General features: G+C 44.5%; 1 protein-coding gene across 1 annotated transcript; it reads right to left on the bottom strand.

Moving 5' to 3' along the window:
* On the bottom strand, positions 1–1,164 carry B3gnt6 (UDP-GlcNAc:betaGal beta-1,3-N-acetylglucosaminyltransferase 6). Its single transcript, XM_035441634.1, has one exon. The coding sequence runs from the start codon at positions 1,162–1,164 to the stop codon at positions 1–3; it is 1,164 nt and encodes a 387-aa protein (XP_035297525.1).
* Positions 1,165–15,307: the final 14,143 nt, after the last annotated feature.

The raw sequence follows: 15,307 nt of genomic DNA, 5'->3' as shown, positions 1-15,307 counted from the left end.
TCAGCTCCCGAGCTTTCTGGCCTCGGGAGACCCTACACGGTATCTGTGGCTACAGTGCAGCTCCGGGTTGTGCAGCGCCTTCCACATGAGCAGCATCTCATAGGGCGCGAAGCGGTGCACCAGCAGCAGCTCACGATACATGCAGGGGTCGAAGGATGAGCGCTGTGCACCGGGTAGCCGCACTCCAAAGGGCCGGATGCCTTCGTGGCCGCTGGGTGCCAGGCCGGCCTGCTGCAGACACATGCCCATGTAGGCGTCGTCGATGGGGAAAAGTGGGACATGGAACGCCGCGCTGCGCAGGTCGCGGGCTGTGCGGCTGGACAGAAGGAAGCCGCCGCCGCTGCAGTACACCGGGTAGGCCTTGCCCGGGAAGAGCTGCGGGGGCACGAAGTACTTGCTCCAGCTGTCGCGGATGGGCACAGAACCGTCCATGAGCTGCCCAGTGAAGAGGTGGCGCTCGGGCGACTGCTCCTCCAGGAAGTGCAGTACGTTGGCCGTGTGCACAAAGACATCGTCGTCGCAGCTGAGCAGGAAGCTCGCACCCGGGCAGCGCTCCGCTGTCCAATCCAGCAGGTGCAGATGCTTGAGCGAGAGGTTGAGGAAGGTGTCCTTGAAGTCCCACTGCAGCACATCGCCATGCTCGCGCGCCTCCAGGTCCAGCAGATCGGCTAGCTGAGGCTCGCGCTCTGCCTCTTCCGGAGGGGAGGTCCCCAGCAGGAAGAGGCGACGCACCTGTCGCCCGCTGTAGCTGCGCTCCTGGCCCCACGTGCGCCGGATCAGCTCGCGCCGCTCGTAGTGTGCAGGCGACGACTTCACGGCCAGCAGCAGGAAGACGCCGCGGTGGCCCGCGCACTTGTGGGGCGCGTCCCACAGCTGTGGGAAGCTGCGGCAGTGGCGGTAGCGTAAGAAGTCTTGAATCCGAACCGGCAGCTCCTCGAAGCCGGCCGTGAGGTTCACAGAGGCGTTGGCCACGCACCGGGGCACCGGGAGGTGTGGCGACGGCTGCACCGCAGCTGCAGAAGACCGTGGAGCGGCGGTGGTACCCTCACCTTTCTCCTGTGTGGGCATCTGAAGGACCCACTGGTGCAGCCCCACAAAAGTCACACCCACTAAAAGGAGAGCCAGTGTCTTGGGATTCTTGGACCTGCAGGAGAGTCGAGCCATCTGCAGGGGGGGGAGGGGGGTGGTGGAGTGGGGGATGAGAGTCACAGATGAGCCAGGAATCTTCGATACCAGTGGGATGCCTCTCTATCCCCATGAGGTCGCTCCCAGAGTCCTGCTCAGCCCTTTCTCAACTCTGCTAAGAGGTTAACTGAAGTTGAGACCTGCATGATGCATGCCTTTAGTCTATCCGCACAGGAGAGCCGGAAAAGTAGGAGGATCCAGAGTTCGGGGTTATCCTTAGCTACATAGTAAATTCAAGGCCAAACTGGGTTACTGGAGACCTTGTTTCAAAAAACAAAACAAAAAACAAAAAACAAAAGACAAACCCCCACCCCAAAAAAACACAAAACCAAAACAAAAGGCCCTGGTGCAGTTGTTATATATAGTGTTGTCTAGCATAAAGGAGGTCCTGGTTTGGGTACCCAGAACTACATAAACTGAGTATAGTGGCTCAAACCTGTAATCCTGGCATTCAGAGAGCCTGGGGCAGGAGATTTATTGAACCAAAACAGAACAAGGAATTTCTGAAGACAGGGAACATTCTAGGTCTCCCACAGTGAGTGCTTGCACCTTCATAGCTCTTTATCATGGCTGATGTCACCCAGCATGTTAGACACATGTTCAAAGTCAGTCTCCATCTTGCTTTGAGTTATCATCCAGCCCTTTCTCTATCAGTGGTACCACTATTCACTCATTTGCTCAACCAGAAGCCCCACATCTCTCCCCTGACCTCCTCAGAGTGTGTCTCCACCCCACACTCTGCTGGTTCTGCATTCTACATTCTCAGGGTTACCCTCTCCATCTCTGTCCATCTGGACCTGGTGCTGGCTGGAAGGACAGCATAGTGGGACAAATACTGCTTACTAAGACACCCTCCTTCACTTCCTAGTGCTAGGATTACAGGAATGGCCAGCTGCCACTCCCTGCTTGAGGCAGCTGGAGTAAACTTTGAACAACGAGGGTATACACAGCATCCTGCTCTTTTACCAACCACCTGGCATGGCAAACTGCCTTAATTCTTCCTGCTTTGGAATTTGGTCCTGTGTTGTTTGCTAACCTGCACTGATCTCTGCTACCTTAATTACTCATCTTGTGGTACACTTGAAGAAGTAAAACCTTGAGAAAGTTTCAGTGGAGGTCAAAGGAGAGCAGGCAAACTGCCAGCCATTCCCCTTTACCTCCCCTTATAGCACCAGCATCCCTGGAGCAGGGATGGAATCTGTGTTCGTCACCATTGTAGGCTGAGGAGATGGTGTAGTGTGGTGAATTCTGCGTACTAGGGGTTCAAATACTGCTTCTGTTACTTTCCAGCTGCTTAGTTAAGCAAGCAGACATAGGCTTGTCTCATACCCACCCTCAATTCTTAAAAAAAAATTTATTTGAGACATGGTCTCACTCCATAGTCTAGGGTTCAAACTCTGGATTTTCTTGCCTCAGCCTTCCAAGTGAAAATTATGGGTATACACCAACCACCACACCTAGATCCTTGGAAGGGTTTTTTGTTTTTGTTTTTGTTTTTTCCTGTTATTTTCTGGTGTGTCTGGTATTGGGGAGTCAAACTGAAGGCCTTATGCACACTGAGCAAGTGTAGTGCCACTGAATTACATACCTGGCTCTCTTAGGACTTTTAGTGACAAGTAAATAGTAATGTCTATAAAGAATTTAGCCGGGGAAAGGAGTTCATACCTATAATCCAAGACTCAAAGGTAAGCAGATCATGAGTTCAGAGCCAGCCTAGGCTATACAGTGAGACTCAAAGAGGGCCAGTAAAAGGGCTTAGTGGAGTAAGGTGGTTGCTGCTAAGCCTAATGATCTGAGTTAGCTCCCTGGAATCCACATGGTAGAAAGAGAGAAATGACTTCTAGAGATTTGCCCTCTGACCTCTGCACCCGTGCCATGGCATGTATATCACAAATAACTTTAAACAATAATGACAACAATTAATTTTTAAAAGCTAGAAGGAAAACAATAGCTTGGTATAGTGCTTGGCACTTGGTTAAGTGTTCAGTAAATGTTAGCTAGTATGACTGTCAAGTGCAGATGAATGTTCTAAAACATGTGCTTATCATATATTTTCAGACAGTAGCTTTCAATGATAGGTGTTACTGGAATGGACTGTACTGTAGTACTTGAGTATTACAGACTGTTCAGTGTCTAGATCAGAGTGAGCATAGAACAGGTCCTCAGGGTAGAGTGGCCATTTAGTTACTGTGCACACACACATAACAGTGTCGCTACTGAGCACTGTTAGAAAGGTCAGCTGTAGATTTGCACTGTTGCTCACAGTCCTGCCTCAGTAAAGGAGGGACAGTGACAAGTTGTGCCCCTGTTACTGTCACAGCTACTTAGTGCATACTCCTGTCTGACAAATTTGGATCAGTGATCTCTTTTCACTTTCTTTTCTTTCTCCCTTCCTCTTGCCTTTCTGTCAGGGCCCATAAAAATGGCTTTACTTTATCTTGGTTTAAGGTCAGAGAGTTCGAAACTATCCTTACTTTTCCAAAGTTAAAGTCATAAGATCTAAAGGTCTAAGGCGTGACTATTGTAGGATGTTGGGTCTTAGGTGTGGATGTCTTAACCTGAATGACAAGAGATTTGGTCTGAGGTGTGGTTACTCTTAATTGTCCAGGCCAGATAACGAGAGATTTAGTCTAAGGCATGGTCACCAAATGTTTAGAGAATTAAGGAAGAAAGTCTGTTTCTTCCTCATATCTTGATAAAGAAGTCTTTTGCCATTATTTCCCCCCTTTTAAAGATTGGGGTATTTAAGAATGCTGCAGAATTAACAAGAATGTTGAAGAATAAACTTGGTGCATTCGGTATTCACCGGATTTCCCTCTTGATTCTATCCTGTGTCTCTCTCTTCCTTAGTACCTTTACCTGCCATTTCTCAATCCACACTCCCCCTATCAGGTACGAACTGAGTAAGTTGGCTGGATCTGACTGAAGCCCCACAAAGATGGGTTACTACAGATAGCACCAGACTGGCCCTGTAAAGTGGGCTACTGAAAATGGTACTGCTACACCTTCCCTTCCTTCTTTCCTTTCTACTCCTGCCCACCTGCTTCTGACAAGGTCTTATGTACACCAGCCTGGTCTTCAAACTCATATACAGAAGGATAACCTTGAACTTCTGATTCCCCTGCCTCTAAGTGCTATAATTACAGGCATGTGCCACAATGCCCAAAGTATGTGGTACTAGAAATGAAACCCACTGCTTCATACATGCTGGGCAAACACTCTATCAGCAGCCTATAAAGCCTTTTTTCATGAACAAAAGAATGAAATATGAATGAACATAGGATCTGGAGTCTGAATAAACAGGCTTGAGTCTCAGCTCTTTCCATGGATTACTTAATCTCCAAGGTTTGAGTTTCCTCCCTGGAAAACATCAATGACATCTCTCAGCAAAATAAAATAATCATGAAAATGTTAAAATGCCTTACAAATGCCAAACTACTATATCTTAGGTTTACTTTTATTTTTTGAGACTGGCTGGCCTGAAACTCACTTTGTAGACAAAGCTGGCTTCAATCACAAAGATCTGGGATTTAAACATGAACTGGCAAGTCATGTTTTGAGACAAGGTTTCATATGGCTTAGGCTAACTTTGAACTTCTGATCTCCCTGCCTTCATCTCCCTGGTGCTGGGTTTACAGGTAACTACTACAACTATTCTCATCTTAAAACATAATTTAAAAGTATTTCTCTAAACCAGGTTTGGTGGGTGGCCATGCCTGTTATCCAGTATTCAGAAGGCTGAGACAGCTTGGACTAATCATAGCAAGACTTTTTGGTTTTTGGTTTTGTTTTTCGTTATGCTTTTCAGCTCTTTGTGTAGAGTCACTTCTAGAAAGAAAAATTTTCTCAGTCTTCATGCTTCAGTAAATCTGCTTTTAAAGAAGAGCACATTTCCTCTGCTAACTCAGAAGAAGCTGGAGCGTAGCCAGTTTACAGTAGTGTGATATGGGGAAGGGCAGGTCCTTTCTGAGGGCGGAGCTGGCTCTCTCTGTGCTAGCATGTACAACCTCTGACTTGGCTCTGTCTTGACAACAAGTGTCCTCTCTTTGGTCCCTTTTGCTGGACCTCCCTTTTCTCAGACTGTTCCTCCAGGTGCCGGGAGTCCCTGCCTCAGCTTGGACTTAACTCCAATACCAGCTCCTTCAGGTCACTTCCTGGTAAGTCCAGGTCAACAGATTTGTCTTCTTTGGTGCTGTGGCTACTGAGCTTGCATGAAAGGGGACAGTCTGTCTCTTGAGCCTCATATGTGGGATTGGGCAGATTGTCTCATTTGCCCATGCTGTGAATTGATGTGACTAAGTACTTAGATGCATGTCTGCCACAGGTTAAGTACCACAGTAACCTTGACCCTAATAGGTGCACCTTCATGGAGCCAGGCTAGCCATCCTCTGGAGTGACTGGACCTTCCCCCGGTGCTTTGTGGTCCTCTGGCTGCAGCTCAACTGCTTATTGTTCTATACTTGTAATATGGCCCTCTCTGCTCATAATTCACCCTCCTCCTCCCAAGAACTATTTTGGCTATTTCCTACCCAAATATCAGGATTGCCACCCAGCCTCCCAGCAGCACCCCAGAGTGCTCCTGGGGGAGTATTTGAACAGAAGACATGACAAGCAAAGTAACTTTTGCTATCTTTTGGTGTCTGGCCTCTCCCCAGCACCCAGAACTAACCACTTGGATTTGCATGGGCTGTGAAGTTTTCATCTAAGAAGGACATGGGGTGAGAGGAGGGCACAATTAATTCCCAAAAAGAATGACCCTGGGGTTTGGCAAATGGTTCAGTGGATGGCCCTGCTGCCAAACCTGACGACCAAAGTTTGATCCCTAGGACATTCATGGTAGAAGGAGAGAATTAACTCCTGCAAGTTATTCTCTGACCTCCCATGTGAGCTCCCTGCCCCCTCTTCCCTGTCCCCACACAAATAAATACATTCCTTCTCAGTAAGAAGACCGCACACCACCCCATCTTACCTTGTGTGTTTGAGAGAGGAGACTCCGTCCTGTGCCATCCCAAACAAGGACAACCTTTGCTACACACTGGTTTCCACCCCCTACCCCACCCCCGTGACAGTGGCTTAGTTTAGTATTCTTTCATTTAACCAATCCAGGTCTTTACTCCTCCTCCTCAGGGGTAGGGTGATGGCAGCCACAAGTTTCTTTAGTCCGTGCAACTATCTGGTTGCTCTTTCAGCTCAGGCTTGCATGTGGCCTCCTCTAGAAGACGCTTCTTTGAGCCCTCTACCCACTTTTTGCTGTATATTCTCTGAGAGATTGCAGATAGGATGAACAACTATCTTAATGCTGACTGTCACAATCAGGGTTTCCTGCTAGATTAGAACCATCCCAGGTATGGGACCTGATATTAACAGAATATTCTTTCAAGTCTTCATTGGATACATTGCATGAGGCTTGGGAGATATAGCTCAGTAGGTAAAGTACTTGCCATGTAAGCATGAGGCCCGAGTTCTGATCCCTAGAACCCTTGGAGGAAGCCAGCCGTGGTGGTGTACACCTGTAATCCCAGCTCTAGGGAGACAGACAAGCATAACTGGGGGCTTGCTGGCCAGCTCCAGGTTAATGGTGGGAGATCCTGTCTCGAAAATTAAGGGGGAAAGTGATGGAAGAGGACATCTGATGACTCTCTCTGGTCTGCACATGCCCCTGCACATGTATACACGCACGCATGCATGCGCGCGCGCGCACACACACAAACACACACACACACACACACACACACACACACACACACACACACACACACACACACACGATCATATATATATACTTTTTAAACACACAAATGACATCAGAGTATACTGACTTTGAGAGTACGGGTGCTGGAACCTAGGGCCTATGCATACCAAAAATGTGGCATACCACCGAGCTACCACCTTCCCCCTCTCCTCCTAGTTTTAACTTGATCCTTTGGAAAGTTTCACCCAGTCCCAAGTACTCTGGATTTGGCAAGTGGTCAAGAGTCTGTCTCACCACTTTTAAGAGTGCTCGGGACAGAGATAGTCCCAGTCCTCAAGGAACACAGCATGTCTTTGGAGACAGAAACCATCTGGAAAATGAAAATGAAATTATAAGACATGAGTAGGATGGCAGAGGAAGCTTGGGGAAGGGTCCTGGAGTGAGCCCAGAGAACTTCACATTTGGGCTGCTTTCTGTCAGGTGGAGAGCTTAATGCAGACAGGCAGCCACAGTCGGTATTTCTCAATATTCTGTGGTTTGACTCAAGTTTCTTGTGCTGGACCCACCAGCTTCTTCTTGTGGGCATCTGTATTTAGTGAGTGGTAAGACAAGGGCTGGCTCAGCTGCACTGCCAAATTTTACAGCACAGTGGCCTTACTCGAACTTACATAAAATCATTCTATATAGCTTATTGATCAAACTGTCATAAGAACACCCAAGATGAAGAGGTTTAGAGAGTTCCAGAAATTCATGGTGCTATCTAAACGGTCACATTGAGGTCTGAAGATGGTAAGGGGTTCCCACAGCAGACAAGGAGAGGTCTAGAGGGAGAGGACACTCTGGGCAGGGGAGCATGCCTGTGAGGCACTCAAGCTGTATATACCACGGATGAGGAGCATTAGGGCCTGAAGACACAAAGCTGGGAGGGCCGGGGAGAAGGGCCTTGAATGTCATAACCGGACTTTCACTTGATTCTTTGAAAAGTTTCACAAGTCCTTATCTATGCTCATGAATCTACTCTATCAGCTTACACTGGAGGCAAGGTTGACAAAGGGGAGATAATCCAAGGCCTGGGTTGCCAGAGTAGTGCCTAGTGCTGAGGCGTAAGTAGGTAGGGGCTCTCTGAGTAGAGGGGTAGGCATCTTCATGGCCTGGTGACTTACTGAAGGGCCTGTATGAAATGAGTGAGGGGTGGGAACACGGAGAGTAAAGGGAGGCAGTCTGGGCAGGGGAGCAAAGGTTTCTAAGAGCAGGGCAGTCTAAAGACTTACTGGAAACTTCATGGAAGGGCAGAGTTCTGAAGAGGCTGAAACACCAGTTAGATCTGGGCAGGAACAGTCCTAGGAAGGGACTCCACCGCATCCCTCTCCAGGACTGCGGCCCATCATTTTTGAGGCCATTTCTGGGTAGCTGACTGTATTTGAACACATTTTCTTTAGGCTACCTGAAAACTCCTTTTTTTTTTTTTTTTTTTTTTGGTTTTTCGAGACAGGGTTTCTCTGTGTAGCTTTGGAACCTATCCTGGCACTTGTTCTGGAGACCAGGCTGGCCTGGAACTCACAGATATCCACCTGCCTCTGCCTCCCGAGTGCTGGGATTAAAGGCGTGTGCCACCAATGCCTGGCCTGAAAACTCCTCTTAATAGAAATATTTTCTGTGAAATTTGATAGTAAGCTGAGGTAGAGAGGATTCCTGGGGATATGGCTCTTAGAATAAAATGAAGACTTTAAGACAAACAGTTATGACCTCTATAAGTAGTCTCCGGAGTGGCCACAACTGAAGTCAGCAAGGGTGTGGGGAAGAAGCAACTTTGAAAACATATGGTGTGTTCAGAGGGGTTATTAAAGCAAGCCCAATTCTTTCTTTACTTTCTCCTTTATAGTAGGTGATGTAAAAAGTCTTGGTCCACTCTCTATCCTGCCACACCTTAGTGTGAAAGGCAGGAGTGTAATAAGAGCCTTACTTCTTACTACTTCCAATACAAACAGGTGTTGTGGGCACAGGCAGCCCCTGTTTGTTCTAGGCTGCATGGATCAGTGAAAGGGATCTGGGATGGGGCTGACCCCTTGTATCCGCCAGAAGTTATAAGGCACTCAACAGTCCCAGACAAGGTAATCTTCTGACAAGAATACAAGGAAGCCACTGTTGGATTTATGCTACAGAGTGCCAATCCTACATTTCACAGATATAGAATCTAAATATTAGTTAAGTGACTTTGCCACAATCACACAGCTCTTCGGTGGAGGACCAGGATCCTAGCCAAGTTTTTATGTACACAGAAAGGAAATGATGTGTCTAGTAGAGGACAACCTGACCTCTGTGATTAATACCCGAGAGAGCCAACTGTATGCTGAGACCCCCTCATGCCAACCATGTAGCTAGCTCTGCTGACAACCAGACCCTGCTCAGTCACTGGGTTTCTCTAAGCTTTTGTCTAAGTGGGTAGTATCTCTTTGGGTTGAGGGTCCGTCGAATTTCACTGACCTATGCAGATCTGTCTGAGAGTCTAGGATTAGAGGGCCTGAAAGAACGGGGATGGACTACAGTCTAATGCTGTGGACAACCTTACTCGAGTTTTAGTGTACTTTTATGTATGAATATAACAAGGAAAACAATGATCCAAGGAAGGTTGTTTGAATTTAAAAAAGCATGATCAGAAAAACATGTAAATAGACACCAGTAAGCACATACTAAATATTAACAGAGCAGCCCTTCCCCAGAACTTTCTCAGGACAAGCCAATTTAAAAACAATTACCTGGCATGTACTATACATTATATCTGGGAAAACACACAAGCAAGGCAGAAGCCATGTCCAGATTAGGGGTACAGTGAGGACAGCACTCAGCATATCCTTTCACCAGTTTGGGTTCTATAGCTATGTTTCAATATCCAACAAAGGGCTGGAGAGAAGGCTCAATGGTTGAGAGCACTGGCTGTTCTTCCAGAGGACCCAGGTTCAATTCTCAGCACCCTCATGGAAACTTACAACTGTCCATAACAAATAACAACAAACAAACAAACAAACAAAGCAAAACAAAAGGCCTGGTGTTGATGGTGAATGCCTTTATTCCCAGCACTTGGGAGGCAGAGACAGGCAGATCTCTGTGAGCTCAAGGTCAGTCTCTGGTCTATAGAGCAAGTTTCAGGGACAGGCTCCGAAGCTACAGAGAAACCCTGTCTCGAAAAACTAAAATAAATAAACAAACAAGTAAATAAATAAGTAAAACAAAACCACTGTCTGTAACTTCAGTTCAAAGGGACTGGACACACATGGCAAAGCACCAATACACATTTAATAAAAAGGGAAAAAGCCAACATCCAACAAGAACAGGCATATCTTATGAATAGAATGAAAATATTTGTGCAGGAGACACAAAATCATCTCCAAATACAATCCAGGGAACAATATGTACTTGAAGTAAAAGGCCTCTGCCTTTTCCTGGAGCCTCTCACAGTTCCTCAAGGCATTGTTCACTACGTGTCATTCTTTTGACCCTGTTGTGATAATTCCCCTTTTTTATCCTTTAAAGCAAGAACAGCCAGTGTGGTAGATAAATCTGAGTGTTCTTGGGCATTTATTCTTGTTTGGAGGCATCAACATCCTAAGAGAAACATGAAAAGACATATGTTAAGTGTCATGTTATATGCTAGAGCACAGTGCATAGTAATTTGCCACCAAGAATGTGGATCCATGACTTGTCAGCAATTCCTTTTGCTATACATTGTCCAGAAATTCCACAACTGTCTGAAAAATTTCATCCTGGTACCTAGAAGTCTAGTCCTTCATACCATCTGGAATGGGACAATGGCTGCATGTAGGTCAGAACCTCCTGAAAATTCGGGGAAGCTCCAGTGATAGCTTCCTGTTGGGGCAAATTAAAAAATTCAAAGTAAATAAGATTTTAGCAAGAGTATCTCAGGGAGTTTTTGCTGGAGTGTTTCTTGTCCTGCCAGGTCCTGCCACCTTCTCAGTCCCAAATAAGCACACAGACACTATATTAATTATAAAACTGTTGGCCAATGGCTAGGACTTCTAATTGGCTAGCTCTGTCTTAATTATTAACCCATTTCTATTAATCTATTATTTCCATGTGGCCCTGGCTTCTCAGAGAATGCCTGGACCTGTTACTCCTTCCTCAGATACATGATGTCTCTTTGGGACTCTCTCTGCCTACCTTTTCCAGAATTCTCTTCTCCTAGTCTCCTCTATATTCCTGCCTCTATTGGCCAAACTGTTTTATTCATCAACCAATAAAAGAAACATATATACAGAACATTCTCCCCATCATCTCCTCTTTTCTGTCTAAATAAAAAGGGTGTTAATTTTAACATAGTAAAATTATATATAACAAAACAACTATCAATCAAGAACTATAGTTACCAATATTTAGTCCACTAACATTTGGCAAAATTTATAGAAAATATCCTATCATCTATCCTATCTTTGCGAGTCTACAGTTTTATGTGTAACTTATATGTTATCATAACCAAGGGAAATTATAATCATAACTATCTGTCTTCAACTCCATCAAAGTCTCAGAAGGATAATATATAAACTCTAAAATTGATAGAGACATCTTGCTGCCTGGAAAGTCACCCAACATTCTTCTGTAACGTTGGAGAATCCATCTTCAGCCCATAGTGTGTCTGGAAGACTTCTCGGTGAAGCAGGAAATTTTAAACAGTCTGCCTGTATTGTCAGATTGTCAGTCATTTTTCTCTGTGTCCTGCAGAATGTCTGGCAGACTCTTCCATGAAGCAAGAACCCTACAGGACTGTCCCATCTTGTTTTTTCAAGTTCATCAGTCACTTTCCTGTGGGTCCTGCATGTCCAGTTTATACATCATACAATCAAACAGTCCAGGCAAGAGCAGTTTCTTGCCCAAATGGCTAGTTTTGTCATGTTGAAGGCAAACTCCATAACGAGTTTCTTCAATGCCCATCTTCCTCTCCGATATAATTGGTGTTATAAGGAGCAGTTGTGTCTTACTGTCATGAAAAACCTTAACCATTTAAAATGCCATATTCTGTAGGTCTTTGAAAGATTTAAAGAATATCTATCCATTTGAAATATATCTCTATATATCTAGAAAACCTAAGTTTTGACTATTATAGGTGACTATATACAATCTGTATTTAATAATACATTACATTTTTTTAAATGAGCTGTATAAACACAACACCTAAACAAAAGGAGAAATATAAGTATAACAAATTGACCTTAAATTTGTATCAATAAATCAAAATCCATACCAATGCAAAGTATTCATTTCTATATCATATTCCCTTTTATTCTTTTAAAAGAAGATTGTGATCATTAACCATTTATAACCAAACCCATTTAAATGAAAAAAATCTATAAACAATATTTGGGAATTTGGGCATCCTTTTCTCCAAACTGCTTCCTGCTGCTATGGGGATCCTGAGAAAACCCAGAAACCTGGCCAATCCTGGCTGTTAATAGTCTGCAGGATTGCACTGTCCCAGCTGTTTTGGATGTTGGATAAACTGGGCCACTGCTTCAGGGGGTCTTGCTTGATCAAACCATATTATTAGTCTAGAAGGAATCCACAGCTTCTCATTTTCCGTGGAAACAAAAACAGAACCTCTTTTCCAAAGTAACATGTCCTTATACTTAAGTGTAAAATTCAAGGCATTTTCAAAATATATAAGTTGGATTAATCCAGCAGCATTTATAATCAAATGTCTTTTAGCAGGTGTTGCTCTTTCCTCAACAATCAAACAATTCAAAGACAACACAGTAACATACAGTATCCAGACTCTGTGTACTTTTTCCATTCTTACATGGCTTTTTTTTTCACTCTATTTCTTTTAATTTTTCATTTTTTTGAGACAGGGTTTCTCTGTGTACTTTTGCCTGTCCTAGATTCCACTCTGTTGACCAGGCTGACCTTGAAATCACAGAGATCCGACTGCCTCTGCCTCCCGAGTGCTGGGATTAAATGTGTATGCCACCATCACCCAGTTACTTTATTTCTTTTTTTAACCAGTTTATCCTTTTTCTTCTCTCTCCCAAGCCTACTTATATTTTCCCGACCTGGGCCGGTTCACCCCTCCTTAGGCAACCTGATGCCACCCCCTACCCCAAGGTCACCATATTGACACCGAACTTAGTGTTAGTGCAGACACACCGCTCAGCATAGCACACTACAGACCAGAACTCCTGGACTCAATCGATCCTCCTGTCTCAACCTCCCAAGTAGCTGGGACATGTGCAACACCATGCCCAGCACCTATGTATATTTTTAAACACACTATAAACCCTTTAGAGGTTTTTCTTCATCTGATTCTGTCTTTGTTGTATATCTCTTTTTCTGGCCACGAGTCTTTTATCTGCTAAACAGCATGGCTAAAATTAAAGCAGTGGCTGTTTTAGCACTGGCTTTCCAAGATGGTGGGGATACACTTACCACCAGCTCTAGGAGCTGTCCTCATTGCCTCGACTCTTAACCTTTTTTTTTTTTTTTTTTTTTTTTTTTTGTCTGTATGAGTAAAAGCTAAATCTGCCATGCAGCATGCTGTGTGTCCTGGAGATGTGGTCACTGCTGCTGCCAGCTGCTCCTATACACCATTTAATTGTTTGTAGAAGGGCCTCTTAAAAGAGCTGTGCAGTTTTTATTGCTAACACTGAGTCAGGAAGCCTCTCTTAAAGGAGCTGTGAGCCTCTGCTTGTCTCTAGCAAACAGAGCCCACCTGAGAAAATGTTGCTACCAAGAAGCCCTGCTTGTCTCTGTCCTTTTGTTTAGAATCCCTTTTAAAACTCTTGTCAGGTTTTATGTGGAAATTCTTGCAACCCTCATTGCCAGTGACATTTTGTATCTGGAATTTCTTGTCCTGCTTGTTCCCGAAGCCCCTTCAGCTCCAAATAAATACATAGAGACTTATTATTACTAAACTGTTGGCCAATGGCTGGGGCTTCTTACTGGCTAGCTCTCTCTTAATTATTAACCCATAACTACTAATCTACGCATTTCTACATGGCCTTTTCTTACTAGAGAACACCTGGTGCATCTTATTTTCCCGGTCTCTACATGGTGACTCTTCGTGGTCTCTCTCTGCCTGCCTTTCCCAGAATTCTCCTTTTCTCCTAGTCCTGCCTATCTTCCTGCCTCTATTGTGTGTTTTATTCATCAACCAAAAAGAGAAACATATATACAGAAGGACATCCCCCATCAGGGAGCAGTTCCCTATTTTTAGTTTTTAAAAGTTGTTTCTTTAGTGTGGAATGTGCATGTTCTACAAATGTTTGACCCTTTGGGTTGTAAGGCATTCCATCGATATGTTGAATTTGCCATTCTTTTTGTTTTGTTTTGTTTTGTTTTTCAAGATGGTGTTTCTCTGTGTAGCTTTGGAGCCTATCCTGGCACTTGCTCTGTAGACCAGGCTGGCCTCAAACTCACAGAGATTCACCTGCCTCTGCCTCCCCAGTTCGGGGATTAAAGGCGTGTGCCACCTCTGCCCAGGAAATTTGCCATTCTTTACAGAATTTCTTAAAATTCTTACTAGTAAAAGCAGGGCCGATATCTGTTTTAACTGTGTGGGAATACCCATACAGTGAATGTCTGCAACGTGGAAATAAGAGCTTTGAAGGAGGGTAATTTATCTAACTCTGAATGTGGAATAGTTAATACTTTACTATGCAAGCCTTGAACATCAACACTTAAATTGTCATGTGACCTTCTTTGCTTGAGAACAACATCTCAGAGTCATTGACATAAACAGAAATGTTATTCTCTTCCCAGTTAACAAAGTGAAGCACAGGGAGGATCAGTTCCATTAGCCCAATATGTCTCAGCAGTAACAGACATGTTCAACAGAGACAGCATAGTAAGGAACAGCAATTCTGCAGTCACACCCTTCCCCTGAGATTTCACTAAGTCTCTTCTGAACGTTTTGGAGGGGTCCAAAAACATTCCATAGCAGTAAGGCCATCAAATTTAAAATTTTAAACTATATAAAATAGAAGATAAAATATTGTGAGGAGTAGCCATACCACCCTTCCTTTACTTTTTAAATAACATTTAAGTTGTCCATTAGCTCTTTCCACAACAGATTGACCCTGAGGGTTATAAGGAATGCCTGTGATGTTGGTTATATTAAACTGTTGGCAATTGTCCTGAAAAGGCTTGGCAGTATATGCAGGAGCATTGTTACTTTGTTTTGTTGTTTGTCTGCTTTTTCGAAACAGGGTTTCTATGTCTAGCCCTGGCTATCCTGGAACTTGCTAGGTAGACGAGAACTCACAGATACCCATTTGCCCCTGCCTCTGCCAGGATTAAAGGTGTGCACCACCACTGCCTGGCTTGTTAGTTAAAAAAAAAATTTACAGGTGCATAAAACAGCAAAAGCTAGTGTTAAATCATCTAAAGCATTTAAGAAAGATTTTAATTTTTCATGAGGAATGCAAA

Source organism: Cricetulus griseus, chromosome 3, assembly GCF_003668045.3.
Source record: "Cricetulus griseus strain 17A/GY chromosome 3, alternate assembly CriGri-PICRH-1.0, whole genome shotgun sequence".
NCBI classification, from domain to species: Eukaryota; Metazoa; Chordata; class Mammalia; order Rodentia; family Cricetidae; genus Cricetulus; species Cricetulus griseus.
The sequence above is the reverse complement of the archived record's forward strand: the minus strand, read 5'-3'. Positions and strand labels throughout refer to the sequence as shown.

Bases quoted from the DNA above. Each gene is read 5' to 3' on its own strand.
- B3gnt6 (XM_035441634.1), bottom strand. From the start codon at position 1,164: ATGGCTCGACTCTCCTGCAGGTCCAAGAATCCCAAGACACTGGCTCTC.